The 20,294-nt window shown below is 37.2% G+C and overlaps 1 protein-coding gene across 1 annotated transcript in view; it reads right to left on the minus strand.

Moving 5' to 3' along the window:
• Positions 1-425: 425 nt before the first annotated feature.
• The window catches only part of LOC589226 (transmembrane 9 superfamily member 2), a 43,698-nt gene continuing 23,829 nt past the window's right edge, over positions 426-20,294 (minus strand). Inside the window, exons 4-15 of the mRNA XM_788876.5 lie at positions 16,842-16,971; positions 16,183-16,301; positions 15,348-15,474; positions 14,117-14,196; positions 12,868-12,973; positions 11,615-11,747; positions 10,041-10,160; positions 9,152-9,369; positions 6,681-6,832; positions 6,179-6,290; positions 5,036-5,207; positions 426-4,755 (exon numbers count right to left, since the gene is read on the minus strand). Of these exons, the coding sequence (XP_793969.4) occupies positions 4,688-4,755; positions 5,036-5,207; positions 6,179-6,290; positions 6,681-6,832; positions 9,152-9,369; positions 10,041-10,160; positions 11,615-11,747; positions 12,868-12,973; positions 14,117-14,196; positions 15,348-15,474; positions 16,183-16,301; positions 16,842-16,971 (1,537 nt within the window). The 3' untranslated portion in view covers positions 426-4,687. The remainder of the gene's footprint in view (positions 4,756-5,035; positions 5,208-6,178; positions 6,291-6,680; positions 6,833-9,151; positions 9,370-10,040; positions 10,161-11,614; positions 11,748-12,867; positions 12,974-14,116; positions 14,197-15,347; positions 15,475-16,182; positions 16,302-16,841; positions 16,972-20,294) is intronic.

The following is a 20,294-nucleotide window of genomic DNA, read 5'->3' on the forward strand; positions in this document are numbered from 1 at the left end:
AGCGCTTAGAGACGTCCGAGACGTATTAAGTGCTATATAAAAGCTGAATATTATTATGTAAATTCAGACATGTTTTTTACTCCATCTGCTTGAAGTTTGTGACAGTCATACAAAATAGTAAAATTAATAAAATAAGACCATAACTCAGAGATAATTGGTCTTTTCTTAGAAAGAAAGGGTCGATGCGCATTCGAATTTGATTGAAATGACAAAATAGAACCCGAATCAAGACAATTATCATACTTCTATTTTCACATCTCTCGACTGCACTTTCTTCCTTTGGAACACAGCTGTACCATAAAGGGTGATGTTACATATTCATATTTTTGTTTGCCGTCAAGGCTCATTCATATTTCTTGTTCTAAATATATGTTGCAACTTAGGAAGTAAACATGAAATGAGACAACCAAATTTTGACACTAGACGGATAGTAGATAGAATTTAATTGATAGGTTGGTACTCTACAAGAGAAAGTTACAAAAGCATGAATTCATTTTTTTTCTCCATTTCTACATTGTACATCAAAATAGGCCACTACACCTTTTTAATCATGAAAAATAGTAATTAATTAGTAATCAAGAAGTAATTTTACAGTGCAATGTTCATGTGATTAACTCACAGCAACCTTTTTATCACGTAAGTTCAAACTTATTGCAAAACATAAGTAACAAAATTATACAAAGCAACCCAATACAATTTACGCTGATACCTCCTCTTCATTTTATAGATATTAAACATGGCTTATCATTAGCTGTTCATTTTGCATCTTCAAAGCTCATGTTTTCAACCATACTTCATCCCTGCACAGAGAACTCCTCCAGTTTCAATTAGGACAAAACGATGAAATTCCAAGTCTCCTCAGTCTCACAGAATACAAACAAATTCACACTGAATGTTCAGAGCGTTTATTATATGACATTTTGCCAGGTGTAGTCCCAGATGTGTATTTCCATGTCTGTGCTTTTCAGTGAGTGAACTTTTCTTCATGCTTTCATCACTCTGCATACTACATGGTGCTTGTCAAAACAAAGCAGCGGTGAACAAATTCAGTTACTGTATCTTCCTGTTTGCTGTTGCATAACCACTCCTCGAAATTACCTCCGTATTCTGATTCTAATTATGTTTCCACATATTCTTTTCCAATTTTATTACAATAAACAGAACAATATCAATGTTTTGTTCTATTTACGAATGTAAGGTTACAATGAGCATGCCACATCTGCTCTCGTAATGTTCTATTCCAACTAACCAGAACTGTTACATAATTAGAGCATTCTTAAGATAATCATTTAACATAAATAGAAAAAAGGTGACTGTTGAAACGCTTCTTCAGCCGTTAACACTAATGCTAGCTTGTGTGTATGGGTTCATGTGTAAATATGAAATGCAATGAAATGTGAATTCATAATAAAAAACTTTATGAAAACATGAAATTATGTAAACCAATATCATTCTAAGTTCATGACTAGAAGATTACTTATACTAAGCGTGACAAGATTTCTTACAGATAATACTTCCTCACAATTTTTGAGAAACCACCAACATAATTCCAACAGAAAATAATTTAGAATACAGCATAGAAGCACAGCGGTACAGCCCTACTCCTCCATTCGCACACCTCTTACCATGATCATACAATACAATCCTGAAAAACCAAAACCAAAACCAAAAAATCAAAAACATGACAATTTTAGGTTACGTCTTAATAAAAATAAACCTAAAAACCATTGGAGACTTGCATCAGCCTACTTTCACAAAATATTTCAAGCAACATCAATGGTATAGGGCCCTGTATCATAAAATTCATTTTCGGGTTAAAGGTTACAATAACTGTTATAAGCTACTGAAATCAATGGATTTGATTGGTCGATTGTGAACTTGTTACAGAAACATGACTGACAATATGTTTTGTGAAACAGGGCCTAGCTTTTCACTGGTTTTTCACAAGTATCACATGGCTCGTTACAGATTCAATATCTCCAGCTTTACTTACATGAATCTTCCAAAATATACAGACAATAAGGTTTACGAATCTTAGTCAAAATCAAAATTACACAAAGCTAAAAATCTGACAGATTCTGAGGATATATTCTTGAATCCCTCTATTACTCTTACAAAAGCAATAATTTTATCAATGCTAGGTTTACAAATATCTACATGGATTTAGACTGTAGAAGGCATTAAGAAAATATACATGCATCTGGGCATAATTTTTTCATTTCATTGCAGGATTCCAATTATTTACTCTTTGTCTGTCCTTGTCTCATAAAACTTGATATCAATAACAAGCGAAGATAACTGTTCAACTAAAATAGTTGGCATTTGATTGGCTGTGAACAAATTTGTTATCTAAATGAGACACTAGTTATTATTGATGAAATGTTTTGTTGCCCTTTTTCAAAGAATACTTCCACCTGTGTATCACGGAGTGCACTGTGTGTGCATAAATGAAAAATGATAACATAACTTTCATGAGCACGTATCCAGTATTTTATCTACGTGTATTTCACAATTTGGTCTGCAAATACCTTTATCTGCTCATGCTCAGACTGCAACTATGAACTGGCTTATTGTCACAGGAGAATTAGCTTTTTGTTCCAAGTGTACTTATCTAGTTTAATAATGTATGTAAATGTACGCTTCATCATTTATTTCCTAAATAGGTGATAGAGTGGAATAAATAAACAACAGTTTTATACTTCATGCAATGAAATAATCAATAAACCATCTTTTACTGTATACACAATAAATTGCTTAAACACACAAAGAAAATTTACAAACATTCAAGTCTCGTTCAGGTTTAATATGACGCAGCAAAACCTGTGTTTAACTCATATCCTGCCATAAGGCCCCATGCACGCCACAGTTATAGTGCTTTGTACACGCGAGCACGCTTTCGATTAGAGGCTTAATTACGCGAGCGAGCCACAGCTGAACTGCTTCATGCATGCATGCTCGCATTTGTAATAGCAGTTATTGTTCATGCTCATTGTAGAGTGCCGAGTGCTTCCCACGCGCTATTGATCGCACCATCAGATTATCTTGAAATAAACTTGGCACAAGGGGGATTTGTGGCTTGGCACAACGGGGATTAGCCCTGTGGCACTGGGCTGTATTCATTATCGCAGGATAAGAGTTTTTAAAAAAAAAAACATCGCAACGGTTAACCGCATCATATCTGAACGAGCCTTCAGGTATCGAAAGACCTTTCCACAACCACTTTTCATGAAGTCTGACGCTATCTTTGAAATAACATGGAAAACAGATAAACTACATGTATATTTTATAAACACACATTTGCAGATTTAAGGAATTTCCATTGAAATGAGCAAATAAAATCATAGAAAAAAATTGCAAAATATCAAAGACTTTATCAAGGCCCTTCATCATATTTACAATACGTTTAAGATGCAGGATAGAGTAGTATTAATCGATGGGAAATTTGTCTCTGAGCGGTTAAAAACCCAACAACAAACGACAAAAAAAAACACAAATATTAGTTATAAAAAGAGCATGTGATGTAATATCATAATGGGAATTTGTTCTATAGTTCCAACAAAATGTGGTCATACCATTGGGTATTGTTTGTTTGTTGTGAAATAAAATTTCCAGTTTAACCTTTGTTTTAGCTTACATATAATTATTTATGCTTAGCGATCCCATTTTTTTCTATTATCGAGGAGATTTGATGTTCTTGATGTAGAATTTATGAAAAGTCGAAAATACTTCAATTTTTGCTTTTGAATTCATTTTATTTGAAGGCCACAAATGGTTCTCCATAATGTTCAAGTCCAACTTAGAGTGAAGTTCGACTTGGGATCTTTGTGAAACACCCCCCTGGTTTCATATCAAGAGCTAGGGAATTTCAAAAGATGAAGAGAGAAGCAGCATTTTGTAGAGGTCTTCAGAACTTCTAAGCTCTTAACACGCTACAAATAAAGTTACTTACTAAAATTAGGGAGATTATCTATATGCAAATCACAAGGCACTGCACTAATGATGAGTAACGAAATGCTTGAGAAAAGCCCAAGCACCTTTTGTCACTATCTATTTCTTAGTATAAGAGGCAATGGCTTGGAGGGTGCTTCACAAAGCATTTCATCAATGACAAATTACAAAAATCAGTGACAAATCTGTTGATAACCAATCAGAAGCAAGGATTTTTGTAGCTTTAACAACAACTGTTATTTGTCACCGATGACAAGTTTTGTGAAACGCCCCCCTGATCTTGACTATCCCACTGTTCATTTATATCAAAAGAATGGTTCTCATCTTAATTCTTGCCCCCCAAAAAGATTTTTGTTGTCAAATAATTCATAGTAACATAAATTTAATTTCTAGAAAATATGTAAAAACAACCGACATATATATTCGGCAGATGTTTGAAGGAAAAACCCCAGGATATGAGCAACGTCATAGTTCTGACTTCTGCCTTTCGAAGTGCTTTCATGATTCGCCATCATGCCGTACATTGGTCACACTCTACAACATACTTTGATAAAAATTTCAAACTTATTGAAAACCTTCCAGTGTATTTACATATTCCAAATAGTTCAAATAATATGGAACAAATATTAAAAGTGGTTAAATCCTGTATATATATATTCACAAGCCCTTACGTTTCCTCTATGCTTACGATGATTGGGGGAAGTCCCTCTTCTGGGGAAAGTCCCAATTTGTTGCCTCATCAATCGACCTTGACTGAGCCATAGATCTTGGTGACAAACCAGAAGCAAGCAAAGAATCCCATGGTACCTGCAAAGTGAAAACATAACAGGAAAGAATTGTAAAGATTGTGGCACAGTCCTATTAACAATTTGAAGGGCTAATACAACAATGATAGCAAAATGATATGTATAAATTGAAGGGGGAGGGGGGGGGGGGGGGAGGGGGGGGTGCAAAGTGGTTTGTTTGGCTGCAGAAGTTTACCACATGTGAGAATGAGGCTTTAGGGGGAGGGGGTAAGCATCACTGTAGACAGGTGGCATTTCTAGAGAGGTTGGCACTGTAGAGAGGTTTGGACTGTTACACTTACCACTGAAGAGGAAGAAGAGGATAACCATGATGATTGTGTATCCAAAGTAGAGGACAGTGCTGGCCCAGCCGTGCAGGGTCAGTTTGGAGGCAAAGTAGTGAATGCAGTAGATGAAGAAGTAGATGGCGGTGAAACCACTCGTCATGAAGGAGCGCCACCACCAGTGATAATCCTAGAACAAAACAAACAAGGCAGCAAACATTTAAATGCAGATCGATGACAATAAACTTAGCTTTCTGAATCATTCTAATCATACTGATTATTCCTGATGTACCCTTTTTAAAAAACTAGTTTGCTGACAAAGACTCAAATTTGGCGCACTAACACAATTCCATAAAGCACTGCCCCTCGCCTAACTCTGTGAGTCACCGGCTGTGACAGCAGCAGCTACTGTACATGGCCTACAGAGGGCAGTAGACAGTGATGTCTTCACCCATTGCTTAGGGGAAATGGCTGCTCACTGTACTTATGGGAACAAGATAATTTCATAATCAAGTGGTTAACAGACATTCAGTTCTGACACTCTGTTAAACATCTGGACTGTTATTGGTTTGTGCCTGCAAACTACTTTTTGTATACATTTACATGCTATAATCAGGGCCTTGTTTCATAAAACTTTGTATTAATAACAAGATACAATAGCTGTTATAAGCTACTGAAATTGTGGCATTTGATTGGCTGAGAGCAAATTTGTCATAGAATTCAGCACTTGTTATTGATGACAGGTTACATGAAACAGGGCCCTGACTTCACTATCTAAAAAATATGTAACTCATTGGCTACAGTTAACTGTAATTATTTCCATACACACACAAGTCGTCACTGAACATTTTCCTCATATTGGTACTTGCAACAGCTCCACAGTTATTCTCACACAAACTAAACTACCCATAATATGTCCATAAATGGAGACAAAAAGAGAGAAAGAGGGAAAGAGAGAGAGAGAGAGAGAGAGAGAGGGAGAGAGAGAGAGAGAGAGAGAGAGAGAGAGAGATAAGAGAGAGAGAGAGAGAGAGGGGGGGGGGGGGGGGGGAGAGAGAGAAAAAAAGAAAGAGAGGGAGAGATAAGAGAGAGCGAGAAGAGAGAGAGAGAAAGTGGAGAGAGAGAGAGATAAAAAGAAAGAGAGAAAGAGAGACTGCTTACCTCGGCACATAAATGGAAATAGCAGAGGAGAATGGTTGCTTCAGAGCAAGTGATGACCAAGATGATAGCCACCAAGAACAGGAAACCAAACATGTAATAGAACTGGTGGGACCTGGTAAAAGAAAACAATCAAATAAAGTATCGCATTTTGGGTCCAGAATTTAAATTAGTCTTATAAATAACTTTCTAATTTTTGTTCTTCAATATGACTATTTTGGGGTACATCGGACATTTGTTATGACAGAAAAGCCTGCATTAGAAATGTTGTTTTTGTTGTTTTAATCAAAACTTATCTGACCAAGATATTTTCATTACTCTGTATGTATTAAAGCATATTAACTGTACCAACCACATTATTCACTAGTATTTCAGTACTATAACTACTAAAAACAATAATAAAACAGATAGGGTAATCATGAAATCCCTTATAGGCACATCATCTACATCCTCCATACAGATCAAAAACGTTCAATCCATGTTGCCATGGTAATGGATAACTTACCAGATGCTATTTAGGATGAAGAAAAGCTGGATGAAGATGCATCCAAAGGGCAGGATACCACCCATGATGATACCTGGGAAGGGGCGGGTGTAGAAAGACTGCTCGGGGATCTGACGAGGGATCTGATTGGTGCGTACAGGGAACTCGATGGGCTGTCAACAAATACAAAGGGTTCATATTTAGAATGTCATGAATGGCTAGAAGTACATGCATGCACTTACAATTTCATCTTGGTCCTTTCATCTCTGGGATGGCTACCAGAATGCTAAAAGGGATGGCTGCAGAACTATGTTCGTACCACAGGAGGTTGAGGATGAAGAAGATACAAACTAGATGGAACTTCGACTGCGCGCAGTCGAAAATGATGCCTCCGTCATAGAGCAAGTTTACAAACCAAAAAGCAATTTCTCACATATATGACCCTTTGATCTTTGACCTCATGACCCTAAAATGTACTTAGTTCATTGGCTCTGCAAGATGTCCCGAGTTAAATAGTAATCCATCTGTCAGTTCTAATGAGAATGCGTTCACAAGCTATTTTTGCATACATAATGAGCCCATGACATTTGACCTTTGACCTCATGACCCAAGAATCTACTCAGTTCATTGGCTCTGCAAGATACATACATGATCTAAGTTTGGCAGGAATCCATCAATCTGTTCTAATGATAATGCGATCACAAGCTATTTTTGCATACATAATGAGCCGCATGACCTTTGACCTTGACCAAGACCCCAAAATCTAATCAGTTCATCGGCTCTGCAAGTACCATACATGACCTAAGTTTGGCAGGAATCCATCAATCGGTTCTTGAGATAACGCGATCATGAGCTGTTTTTGCATACATAATGAGCCATGTGACCTTTGACCTCGTGACTCCAAAATCTAATCAGTTCATCGGCTCTGCAAGATACATACATGACCAAAGTTTGGCAGGAATCCATCAATCAGTTCTAATGATAATGCGATCACAAGCTATTTTTTGCATACATAATGAGCCGCATGACCTTTGACCTTGACCAAGACCCCAAAATCTAATCAGTTCATCGGCTCTGCAAGTACCATACATGACCTAAGTTTGGCAGGAATCCATCAATCGGTTCTTGAGATAACGCGATCATGAGCTGTTTTTGCATACATAATGAGCCATGTGACCTTTGACCTCGTGACTCCAAAATCTAATCAGTTCATCGGCTCTGCAAGATACATACATGACCAAAGTTTGGCAGGAATCCATCAATCAGTTCTAATGATAATGCGATCACAAGCTATTTTTTGCATACATAATGAGCCGCATGACCTTTGACCTTGACCAAGACCCCAAAATCTAATCAGTTCATCGGCTCTGCAAGTACCATACATGACCTAAGTTTGGCAGGAATCCATCAATCGGTTCTTGAGATAACGCGATCATGAGCTGTTTTTGCATACATAATGAGCCATGTGACCTTTGACCTCGTGACTCCAAAATCTAATCAGTTCATCGGCTCTGCAAGATACATACATGACCAAAGTTTGGCAGGAATCCATCAATCAGTTCTTGAGATAACGCGATCACGAGCTGTTTGTGCATACATAATGAGCCCTGTGACCTTTGACCTTGTGACCCCAAAATCTAATCAGTTTATCGGCTCTGCAAGATACATACATGACCAAAGTTTGGCAGGAATCCATCAATCAGTTCTTCAGATAACGCGATCACGAGAACGGGACGTACGGACGGACGGACGTACGGACGGACGTACAACCCGAAAACATAATGCCTCCGGCTACTTCGTAACGGAGGCATAAAAATTATGAATAAACCATGATAGGGTAAATCACTTACCCTCTTCTTGAAGCCAAAGCCAAAGCCAAAGAGGCACTGATTAAAGATAAACTTGAGTACTGGTAATGCAATTGCATTGTGAAAGAAAAGGTGTGGAATGGATCAGAAATGTTGATCATATAGCATGTAAGTAATGGTGTGTAATGCAAGGTTCTAGAGTCATCAAAATCATCATAAATTTGGCAGAGTCTTGGTAAAGTAACAATCACTTACACAGATAGATGTATATGGGACAACACACATGATGTCGGGGCTAGTACTACCCTGATTTCCTTATCTTTCTATGCTCATTACTCAGTCAGTATACATTTTCTTCCAAAATTGTTTGGCACATGACATTTATTTGTAATATTGAACATTCAGTGTAAGTTTCGTTAGATTCTGTGAGAATTCATTTTCATTTTTTACCAGAACTCAAGTTTATCTTTAAGACCAGGAGGTAAGGCGTAAGAAGCAATGTGGCAAAAGATGGCTTCCTCCTAAGGAAAAGAGTCTTTTTAACACTATGATCACTTACCCGCTTCTTGAAGCCAAAGCCAAAGAGGCACTGATAAAGATCAGGAGGTAGAGCGTAAGAAGCAATGCAGCAAAAGATGGCTACCTCCTAAGGAAAAGAGTCTTTCTAAAACTATGATCACTTACCCGCTTCTTGAAGCCGAAGTAGGCACCGATGAAGACCAAGGGGGTGGAGACAAAGAACCAGAGAGCCAAGACGGCCACCAAGGTGCTGAAGGGGATGGCTGCAGAGCTGTGCTCATACCACAAGATGAGATTGAGGATGAAGAAGATACCGAAGATGATGCCTGGGATGAGGAAACTGGTAGAGAGGACGTTAGACTTCCAGCGCTCACCACCAAATGCTGTAAAATAAGAAATTAGTTAATGATAAGAAGGGCGGAATGACATGGCTATCTATCTGGCTGGAAACGCTAGTATTATATAGTTTTAATGTTCACACTTTGCAATTTCACTTATAATCACTTTATTTCAGATAATCGGCTTTTTAATTGCTAATCATCATATAGTTTAAAAGAGGGAAAGCGAGTTCACACTATGCACTTTCTTTTGAAAGCATTTATTCAGATAGAGGCTTGAGCTTTTGCTTCTTTCCTTGTATTTCATTTTTTCTCATTTTATTGTTGTTGTCCAATTGTTATTATCAATCTGGCATACCAGTTGGTTTTACCAATTTAGCCTTAAAAGATACCCAGAAATACTGGACTTGCATAAATTCTGTACAAAATCAATCCTGAAAAAAAAATATGTACAGAGAAATGACTAGGCCTAAACAAGAGTAACCCTGCCAAGAGGCATCCCTGTAAACTAAAAAGCGGGCAGAAGGAACTTACTCTTGTATATATTCTAGTTGCTCTAACAGTTATTATCAATCTGTTCTTGGGGATACCTGTTGGTTTTACTCATTTAGCCTGAAAAGATACCTGGAAATATTGTAGCTACCCATCATTCTGTACAATATCAATACAGAAAAGTGGCATCCGTGTGAACTCCACAGAGGGCAGAAGTCACTTACTCTTGTATATTCTGGAGGAGACGTATCCAGCAATGAATCCCAACAGGACATAGAGAACCATGACACAGGTCATCAGAGAACCACGGTTGGCTGGCGACAAGAATCCCAGACAAGCAAAACCTTGAGGACAAATTTAAAAAAAAATTGAAAATACCATATAAGAGAAGAGTAATAATAATAATAATAATATTTAGCTTTTATATAGCGCTTAATACACTGTCTCTAAGCGCTTTACAAATATACTATTACCCCGGTCATTGGATTCAGTGCTTGCCCGCACACACTGTGTGCACGTTCTCCACTCCCTGGGGAGCAATCCAGCCAGGCTTTCCAATTTAAGTTCATGAATGGTGAACCCAAAGGAACCTTTTTTCTTGTCATTGTTCTTGAATGTAATCAAATCAAAGTGATGTCGAAATACTATCTGATGACAGATTCCAATACCTGTTTTTATCAATCAAAAACCTGGATACAATAATCCCAAGAATTGTCTTGCCAGAACTTCTGTAAATTTTTAAGCACAGCTCCTTTCGCAATAACTCTTTCTCTACTTGCACAAACTTTGTGCCATTACTCGACATGAAAACTTTCAAAACTGAACCACTGGCAAGTTTTATAAAAGCTGCTGGTTTTGCAGTATCACAGTAAGTATATAGTTAAACCCATCTTGATGGACACCTCTCTGTTAAGTCCTCAATGTCTTCCTTAAGGAAGTAAGGGTCTGTCTAGAAGAACCACCTCTCTACTGAGCCCACTGTTTCTGTGTCTCACGGGTGACCTTCACAGACAGGTTTGACTAAATTACTGTTTTTCTTGGCTGTTTCATGAAGCGTTTTTTCTTTAATAACAAGAGCTACTGAAATCCTGACTTCCATTTGATTGGCCATAAGTAGATTTGTTGTAGACCTAGCGCCATGATTGTCGCTGGACGGTGTGTGCGCTCTACTCCACTCCTACAATTTTCTCTTTCTCTTTTCTTTTCACCATGCCTACTCATTCTAATTATTTTCTTCTGTAATACTGAGCCCCCCCCTCTCTCTCTCTCTCTCTCTCTCTCTCTCTTTCTCTCTATGTATTCCTTTCCTATGATATTTTACTCTGGTCTCATCTATCTCATCTTCTCTTAACTGTCGGCATATGGTTATGTGTGTGTGTGTGTGTGTGTATGCTAGGGTGTTTGTATGGGTGTGTGTGGACGTGTACCTGTATCTGTCTATTTATAGTAGCTGTTAAGATGATCATAATTACATAATTTATATGTAATTTGCTGTTTTATAATTTTCTCAAATGTCTAGATATTTCTCTAACAAAGTTGTAAAGTTTATATTGTAAACCGGGGCCCTGCCTACAAGCAACTTGCTTATTAAGGGTATCCCTCCACGTTTATGTTTATATTGTTTTTTTAATACAATGTGTCAATACTATGTTATATTTGTTCTTTTTTTAAAGATGGAAAATAAATTGAAATTGAATTGAAATTGAATTGAAATCAAACACCTAACACTATTATTATTATTATTATCTGAGGCAGTTGTTCTTGATAACAAGTTTTATGAAACAGGGGCCTGACTTACCAAGTGTGATGAAGGACATGATGACAATCTGGGCTCCGGTTCCTAGGAAGATGGAGAGGAGCATACCGCTTCTCGGTGGCCTGAACACATCACCATGGACAAGCTTCCAGCCAAACTCTTCCTGGGCCTCTTCCTACGGGGACAGAATAAATGATAAAGACTTGTTCATGGACAGTGAAGCACAATGGATCAACAGGGTTTGAGTCCCTGCCGCAGCTTTGACTTCCTTTGGCAAGATTAATCAACATTTGCAAGACTCGACCCACATGTAGGTACCTGGGGGGTGTTTCACAAAGATCCTAAGTAGAACTTAACATTAAGTTCGACTTAAAAATTATGGACAGCCATTGGAGCCTTAAAATGAAATATATTCAAAAGTGAAAATTCAAGTATTTTATACTTTTTATAAATTCAAAATCAAGAACATGAAATCTCCTTGATAGTAGAAAATATGAATGATTAGAATCAACATCTAAGAGCAGAGACAGAACATGCAGGCCGTGTGTTTTGCCTCTGCTCTTAGACCAATATTATTAATTTCAAAGTCATGAAAAGGCACTAAATATCAACAAACATGGTCTACAACAACTCTAAATGACAAAATAATCCCAGCCGTGAATTTTTTTTGAGCATTTGATAGCAACAAAGTTGAAAATTTTCGTCATTAAAAAAAAAAAAAAAAAAAAAAAAAAAAAAAATCAGCTGATTTTTTGGTTGATCTTCCGATCCGATACCGATCAAAGGTGCGAGGGTGTCGCTCCGATCTTCCGATCCGATCCGAGCCCTAACTGACAGGGTTAGTTTCCTGCATCACGTGTGGAGAAATGTTAGGACTCATAGGCTCGTAATCCTATGTGTGGACTAAGTTTAGTCAGTTTCAACTTAGTTACTGCAACTTTGTTTAACCAAGTTCATAAATACTTGGTTCCACTTCATTTGTTCCACTTGGTTTAGTCATTCATGGAGTCCTGAGTGTCAAACCCTTTATTCTGTACCAATTACTTTTATTCTGTTACAAAATGATTCAATGTAATACATCTTGTCATGAAATGAAAATGAAAAATTCATTCCACAATGGCATGATTTTAGTTGACTTTGTTCCAGATTAAACAGTAATCTATCCATTTGCAGCCTTCAAAGGAGATGTCAGGACTGAAATTAATATTGAGCCTGAAAATTGGAATCGTGGTCTGTTATGTATGGGACACGTTCATCTTGGACCTGCCTAGTTTTAAAGATTCAACCAAACTTACCAGATCCTGTTGATTGTATCGAGAGATATCCTTGTGCAGTGTCCTCAGCATGATCATGGCTACCATACCAGACAAGAACAGGACGATCACCAGGGAGTTCATAATACTGTAATGTGGAAGAGAAACGGTTTAAACAAACAGTACAGGAAGATGTCTTTTAGCAGTGTCCTTTGCATGATCATGGCTACCATACCAGACCAGGGAATAATTTTCCTGGTATCGCATCGCAATTTGCTATGCATTTTTGCATGACTGCTATACAAAATATCTTTTGTGTAGCAGTTTTCTTTCATAGAAATGTACAGAATTTCATTTGAAATATTTATCCATCGGCTGAAATTGCTAATCAAAAAATTTGAGGAAAATTATTCCCTGCAGACAAGAACAGGATGACCCCCAGGGAGTTCATAATACTGTAATGTGGAAGAGACAAAATGGTTTAAACAAATGGTACTGGGAAGATGTCTTTGAGCAGTGTCCTCTGCATGATTATGGCTACCATACCAGACAAGAACAGGATGACCCCCAGGGAGTTCATAATACTGTAATGTGGAAGAGACAAAATGGTTTGAACAAATGGTACTGGGAAGATGTCTTTGAGCAGTGTCCTCAGCATGATTATGGCTACTAAACCAGATGGGAACAGGACAATGAACAGAGAGTTCATAATATTGTAAGGTATGAAATACAGAATGGTTTAAATATATGGTACTAGGAAGATGTCTTTGAGCAGTGTCCTCTGCATGGTTATGGCTACTAAACCAGATGGTTACAGGACAATAACCAGAGAGTCCATACTATTTGTAAGGTATGAGAAACAGAGTGGTTTAAACAAATGGTACTGGGATGATGTCTTTGAGCAGTGTCCTCTGCATGATTATGGCTACTAAACCAGATGGGAACAGGACAATAACCAGAGAGTCCATACTATTATCAGGTATGAAATACAGTATGGTTTAAACAAATGGTACTGGGAAGATGTCTTTGAGCAGTGTCCTCTGCACGATTATGGCTACTAAACCAGTTGGGAACAGAGCAATCACCAGGGAGTTTATATACATATATATAATACTTTTATTTGGATGAAACATAAGAATCCCTACAAACATTAATGGGGAAAGGTATTAGCAACCCCCATTATGCACAAATATAAAGTTTCTCTTATTCACTTGATAATTAGGTAACCAAGGGAAATGGAGTGGCATGTAAAGATGCATTCAGAAAACAAAACTATGCATTGTTATCTTACCTGAACCATTGGATGTTGGTATGTGGCATGGACTCTAGGATGTAATCCCAACGTGATGCCCAACGCACTTGTTGGTTTGGCTGCATAAAAGCAAGAGAAAAGGATTCTGATGAGTTCTACATAGTAATAATTTATCTGTAACTAAGTAACTGTAACTAAAGTCTCTAATTGGCAACACAGTGTGTAATATAAATTTGCTATTTTTGTTAACAAATTGGCAATTTTATTGGATCGATTTTGCAAACATTGGTTCATTTAATAAAGATTTTTAATTTTTTTCCAAACTATGAAGGTGTGGAATATAGGATTAATTGTTGCAAATTGAAGAGGGAATAGTAATTAATTTAGAAATTAAGAAAACTCGGAATTACTTTGGGATAAGGAGTACGAGGAAAATAAAGAATACTGGTACTATAAAACCCTGTCAAACGGAACCCAGGTAGGACTAGGGTTTTGTGTGGGCCTTATTCTAAGCGAGCATGCATAGGTGCACCAACCAGTCTTCTTGTTGCTTGAGAGTATACAATAAACTTCCAATATTTTGTAATTTTCTCAAAACATATTGAAAGCAGTATAGCGTCATGGGGTCCCTAACATACAGGGAAAGATTTTTGTTGGTGATAGGTACACTTTAATGGGATGGTTGAGTTCTGGAAAAGATGGAAGAAAAAAAGAGTGACGTTTTCATTCTTGTAAATTTGTGACCGACACAAAAATCTTGAAATCTGCCGTCGGCTTCTTTTTTTTTTACCGTTTTTTTGAGAAAAAATGTAGTAACGCAGACAAAAAAGAGAAATATCAGCCCAAAGAGGGAAAATTGTTTAAAAAACCGACCGACCAATGTTTTGGCACCTAAAGGGCAATACAACATCTTTCTTTTTTTAGGCCTACTGTGAGTATGGTCAGAGTATCATAGACAAAATGTCCTCTGAAAAGGATGGCTCCTCAAATGCCCTCATATTCGAAATATGTCAAGTATAAACAGCTTAAGGTTCAGGACCACAGCATTCATGCCACCTTTTTGTGTAGTCCCATGTACACGTTTCTTTGTACGGTGCATGCTAGACGGATCCGATTTCTTATCATTTTGATGAATCCGAAATGTCAAAGTATACACCAATAACTATATGCTACATGATCAACCTTTCAAATCGCTTCCACTCAGTTTCTTTCACATTGCTATTGCATAACCAAAGTGTTATCTGGCAAGAAATCCAATTTGGGTACTTACTATAAAGTGTACTGAGTAGGAATACGTGATGTCCAGGTCTTTGTTCAAGTCTGATTTTTGGAGTGACAACGGCTCGTAATTCACGCTATGAGGGAAGACGCACTCGTCTGGCGTCCTGTGTTTCATACTGGTGAGAGAAAAGGCACAACGATTTTATAACAAGCTACAAAATGCTTTCAGCAAAAAATAAAAGACATTCAAAGAGTAAGAGAGGGGGTGAACATACTTTTAACAATTAAAGCACATTCTGTAAAAGGATTTCACCATATACAGGTAAATAAATGATGCCTTTCCTCTTGCAATTATTGTGGAAAATGGGATAGAAATGCGCAGAATATTTAAATATAACCTAATAGTCCTTAATCAAAATAAACACGATGATACTGGATGTCTTCAGTCAGCCATTACATGTACATGAAATGGAACTTGATGAGCAAACAATAAGATAATCTTTGACAAATCTAATATTTTCTGAACATGAAAGCCATTTACTATTAACCATTTATAAATTGACGATTTCAGTATGGGCAGTCAGGCACACACTTGATGCTCATAATAATAATAATGTGGTCATATATAGCCAGGGTAACGTCAGCGGTATGAAAATTGTACTTCTCAAGGCCCCTGAAATCATATAATTAACCCGACTTTAGCCTGGCTACCATGATAAGGTGCTCAAGCTTTCAAGGAGTATGTGTATCTTTAACATTGTATGTGTGATAAAAGTCCACCGCTGCTAACCACTTTCTGTATGATCAGTTGATCAAAGCTGTTAACGAGCTAAAGTCTTGCCAAAGGACACTGGTTGTAGGAGGGATTTGAACCCTGTGCTTACCTGAGTGGTTCAAGCTTGGCAGAAACAAGACGGTTGATGCCGTCATCAAGGGAATGGTAGGCGATGGTGATGTTAATATGGTTGAAGACGTAGTAGTGTTGTTCCTTCTCGTAATGGGCCTGGTAACGAATAAGGAAAGGGCACACATGTGCGCATGTAATAGGAATGATTACAATAATAGAATTGCTGTAGATCAAGATGAAGGAGAAGAAGAAAAAAATCTTTAAAAAAGAAAAAGAAGAGAAGAAAAGAAAAGAAGGGTAGGCAAAAAAGAAGAGGACCAGGAAGAAGAAAAAGAAGAATATGAGGAAACAGAATTAAAATAAGAGCAGGAAGAAGAGAGCAGAAGAGCAGGAAGAAGAAGTAAGAAGAAGAAAGAGAAGGAAGAAGAAGAAGGGGAGAAGAAGACGAGGAAGAAGAAAAAGAAGAAAAAGAAAAGGGTGAGAGTAGAAGTTTGAATGAGGAAGAGAAGGAGGAAAGGGAAAGAGGGAGGAGGAGGAGGAGGAGGAGGAGGAGGAGGAGGAGGAGGAGGAGAAGAAGAAGAAGAAGAAGAAGAAGAAGAAGAAGAAGAAGAAGAAGAAGAAGAAGCAGAAGATGAAGACGAAGAAGAAGAAGAAAACATGTTACATACAGAGAAAAGAAAGGAAGAGAAGACTTACATCAATGACACAAGCGTCCTTGCGGTTGCCATCTTTATCAACATAACATCCAATTGGAAAACCTGGAGAGCAATATTTCGAGCCACCCTGTACCTCATAACACCACGTCACTGGCATGTTGTCAATAATCCTGTAAAGGTGAATAGAATAGAAATGAGTATTTAAAAAAAAACAATTAAAAATAACTAAGCTACATGTAAATGCATACTAAAACAAGGCAAATTTAAATTTATATGTGCTAGCACTAATAAACATCCTTATAAACATTTATCAAATCTGGTTGGTAAATTAGAAAAATATTTCCTTGACCCAATCTTTTTCTTCTGCAAACATGCCTCAACTATGGGCACTACTACAAATGGACAAGGTCCATGCCCCAATTTGATCAGGAGCATTTTCTTTGCTAACATTGATTAAATATGTAAACAGTGTACATGCATTTACTTGGATTGATCAGCAGGTCATTGTCTATTATTAAGGTCAAATGAACACAGAATTCTGTTCAACTTGCCAATAGGGAAGGTCAAATTTCAATTCAGTTTTGCTATTATGATTGCTCCATTGTGCGAGCAAGTGGTCTTGTGTACATGTATAATAATCTAAACATATTGTTCACAGACCTGCCAACCTCTGGAGTTCAAAAACCGTATTCCTCAATCCCAAAAATTGTATTTTACTAACAAAATGTTAGTGACTGTTACGTGGATCAATGCCTCTTACCGTTCCTACATACATGTAAGGGAAGAAATTTGTCAATGGTTAAATATGCATGATTTCGTCACGACTGTTGTGTTCAATGAACCAATAAAAATCCTCAAATTGCCGATGTGAGATGCTTGTAGGATACTTTACAGGACAGAATGGGCATTTTGCCATTGAAAATGGCACATACATAAATTTAAAAAAAAATTATTTTGTTGTTGTTGTTGTTGTTGTTGAAAATCGTATTTTATTGAGGAAAATCGTACTGTCGTATTTGCATCTAAAAATTGTACAAAATACGACTAAATCGTACTGGTTGGCAGGTCTGTGTACATGATGCTAGCAATATACGTCAGTTTTGATGAATGTGAATATCACACTAGAAACGTGCCCTGAAAAGATTGCTCTTCAAATGACCTCATACTTGAAATACGATGAGAAATAGCTGAAAAGCATGGAAACGACACTCAGTCCTGATGTAGTTCCATACTTGTAGTCCCTTGTAATACCCATGTCTACAGTATGAGTCAAAATAAACTAACCCCCCTAACGCGTGTAACGTTTGCAATACGTTAATTATATATTTAACGTTTGTAGGCGTTACCCGTTAGACGTTAGCGTTACCCGTTAGTTTTGTTAGTTTTGTTAGTTTTGTTAGTTTTGTTAGATGATGTTCTAAAATTGACCGAAGGAACGATATATGCGCTTCAAGAAAATGATGCCTAAAATATCTGAAACATCGTACTTATCATCTCAAAATACGAGCACGAGTATGTTCAAAATCATTTACGATAAAACAATGCCAAACTAATCTTAAACATCCTTATTATCGTCTCAAAATAAGCGAATGAAGTTACGATATGTGCTTCGAGAAAATGATGCCTAAACTATCTGAAACATCGTAATTATCTTCTAAAATTGACCGAAAGAAGGAACGATATATGCGCTTCAAGAAAATGATGCCTAAAATATCTGAAACATCGTACTTATCATCTCAAAATACGAGCACGAGTATGTTCAAAATTAAATACGATAAAACAATGCCAAACTAATTTGAAACATCCTTATTATCGTCTCAAAATTAGGGAATGAAGTTACGATATGTGCTTCGAGATAATGATGCCTAAAATATCTGAAACATCGTAATTATCTTCTTAAATTGACCGAAAGGAGGAACGATATATTCGCTTCAATAAAACGATGCCTAAAATATCTGAAACATCGTACTTATCATCTCAAAATACGAGCACGAGTATATTCAAAATTATTTACGATAAAACAATGCCAAACTAATCTGAAACATCCTAATTATCTTCTCAAAATTAGCGAACGAAGTTACGATATGTGCTTCGAGAAAATGATGCCTAAAATATCTGTAACATCGTAATTATCTTCTAAAATTGACTGAACGAAGGAACAATATGCACTTCAAGGAAATGATGCCTAAAATATCTGAAACATCGTAATTATCATCTCAAGATACGAGTATATATTCAAAAGTATTTACGATAAAACAAAGCCAAACTAATGTGAACATCCTAATTATCTTCTCAAAATTTAGTAGCGAACGAATTAACGATATGCGCTTCAAGAAATTGATGCCTAAAATGTCTGAAACCATGCCCCAAACGTCGAGTCTACCCTTTATCCTATTAAGTCCCTGCTTACTCGGGCTTCAGGACATCACTTTCACTTTACCTCTTCTCCAAGTAAATCTAATTATCTCTAATCCTCTTAACTAGCGAGGGACAATTATCTATTACGTAATCACCTTGACTACAATACCTTTAATCACGAGTGTGCCAGATTAACTGCGTTTGTCTCAGTGTGTGTGTGTGTACTAGAACTTGTACTATAAATTGAAAAGGATATAGATCGCGGGAGAGAGAGAAGCGGAAACAATAGAATATCGCTGATGTTACAGGCCTTTATAACAAAAAGTAAGCCGACAGACCGAAAGAAATGAATGAAGAAAATGAAAACCAATATCACTGGCACTTGAAAAAATGAAAGAGACATTAAATCGCGGGAGAGAAAGAAGCGAAAACAATCAAATGTTGATGATGTTACAGGCTTTCATGGCAAAAAGTAAGCCTACGCAACGACAGAAATGATTGAAGAAAATGAATGCCAATATCATCGGCGCTTGAGAAAATAAAACAATTAATGGGTTGCGGGAGAGAGACAGAAGCGAATTCAATTAAATATCGCTGATGTTACAGGCTTTTATGACAAGTTCGTAAACGGAACGAAACAAATTATTGAAGCAAATGAATGCCAATATCACCCCGGCGCTTGACAAAGTAAAAGAGAGATAGATCGCAGGGGAGGGAGAAGCTAAATCAATTATACATCGCTGATGTTACAGGCTTTCGACGGAACGACCAAAATGATTGAAGAAAATGAATGCCAATATCACCAGGCGCTTGACAAAATAGATCGCAGAGAAGAGAGAAGCGAAATCAATTATATATCGCTGATGTTACAGGCTTTTACGACAAAAAGTAAGTCGACGGAACGAAAAAAAATGATTGAAGAAAATGAATACCAATATCACGGTTATCACTAGGCGCTTGAGAAAATAAAAGAGAGGTAGATCGAAGGGGAGAGAAGCGAATCAATTATATATCGCCGATGTTACAGGCTTTCATGGCAAAGAGTAAGTCGACGGAACGAAAGAAATGTATGAAGAAAATGAATGCCAATATCATCGGCGCTTGAGAAGGAAAAAAAAAGATATAGATCGCGGGA

This window comes from Strongylocentrotus purpuratus, unplaced genomic scaffold (assembly GCF_000002235.5).
Source record: "Strongylocentrotus purpuratus isolate Spur 01 unplaced genomic scaffold, Spur_5.0 spur5_scaffold_12, whole genome shotgun sequence".
NCBI classification, from domain to species: Eukaryota; Metazoa; Echinodermata; class Echinoidea; order Camarodonta; family Strongylocentrotidae; genus Strongylocentrotus; species Strongylocentrotus purpuratus.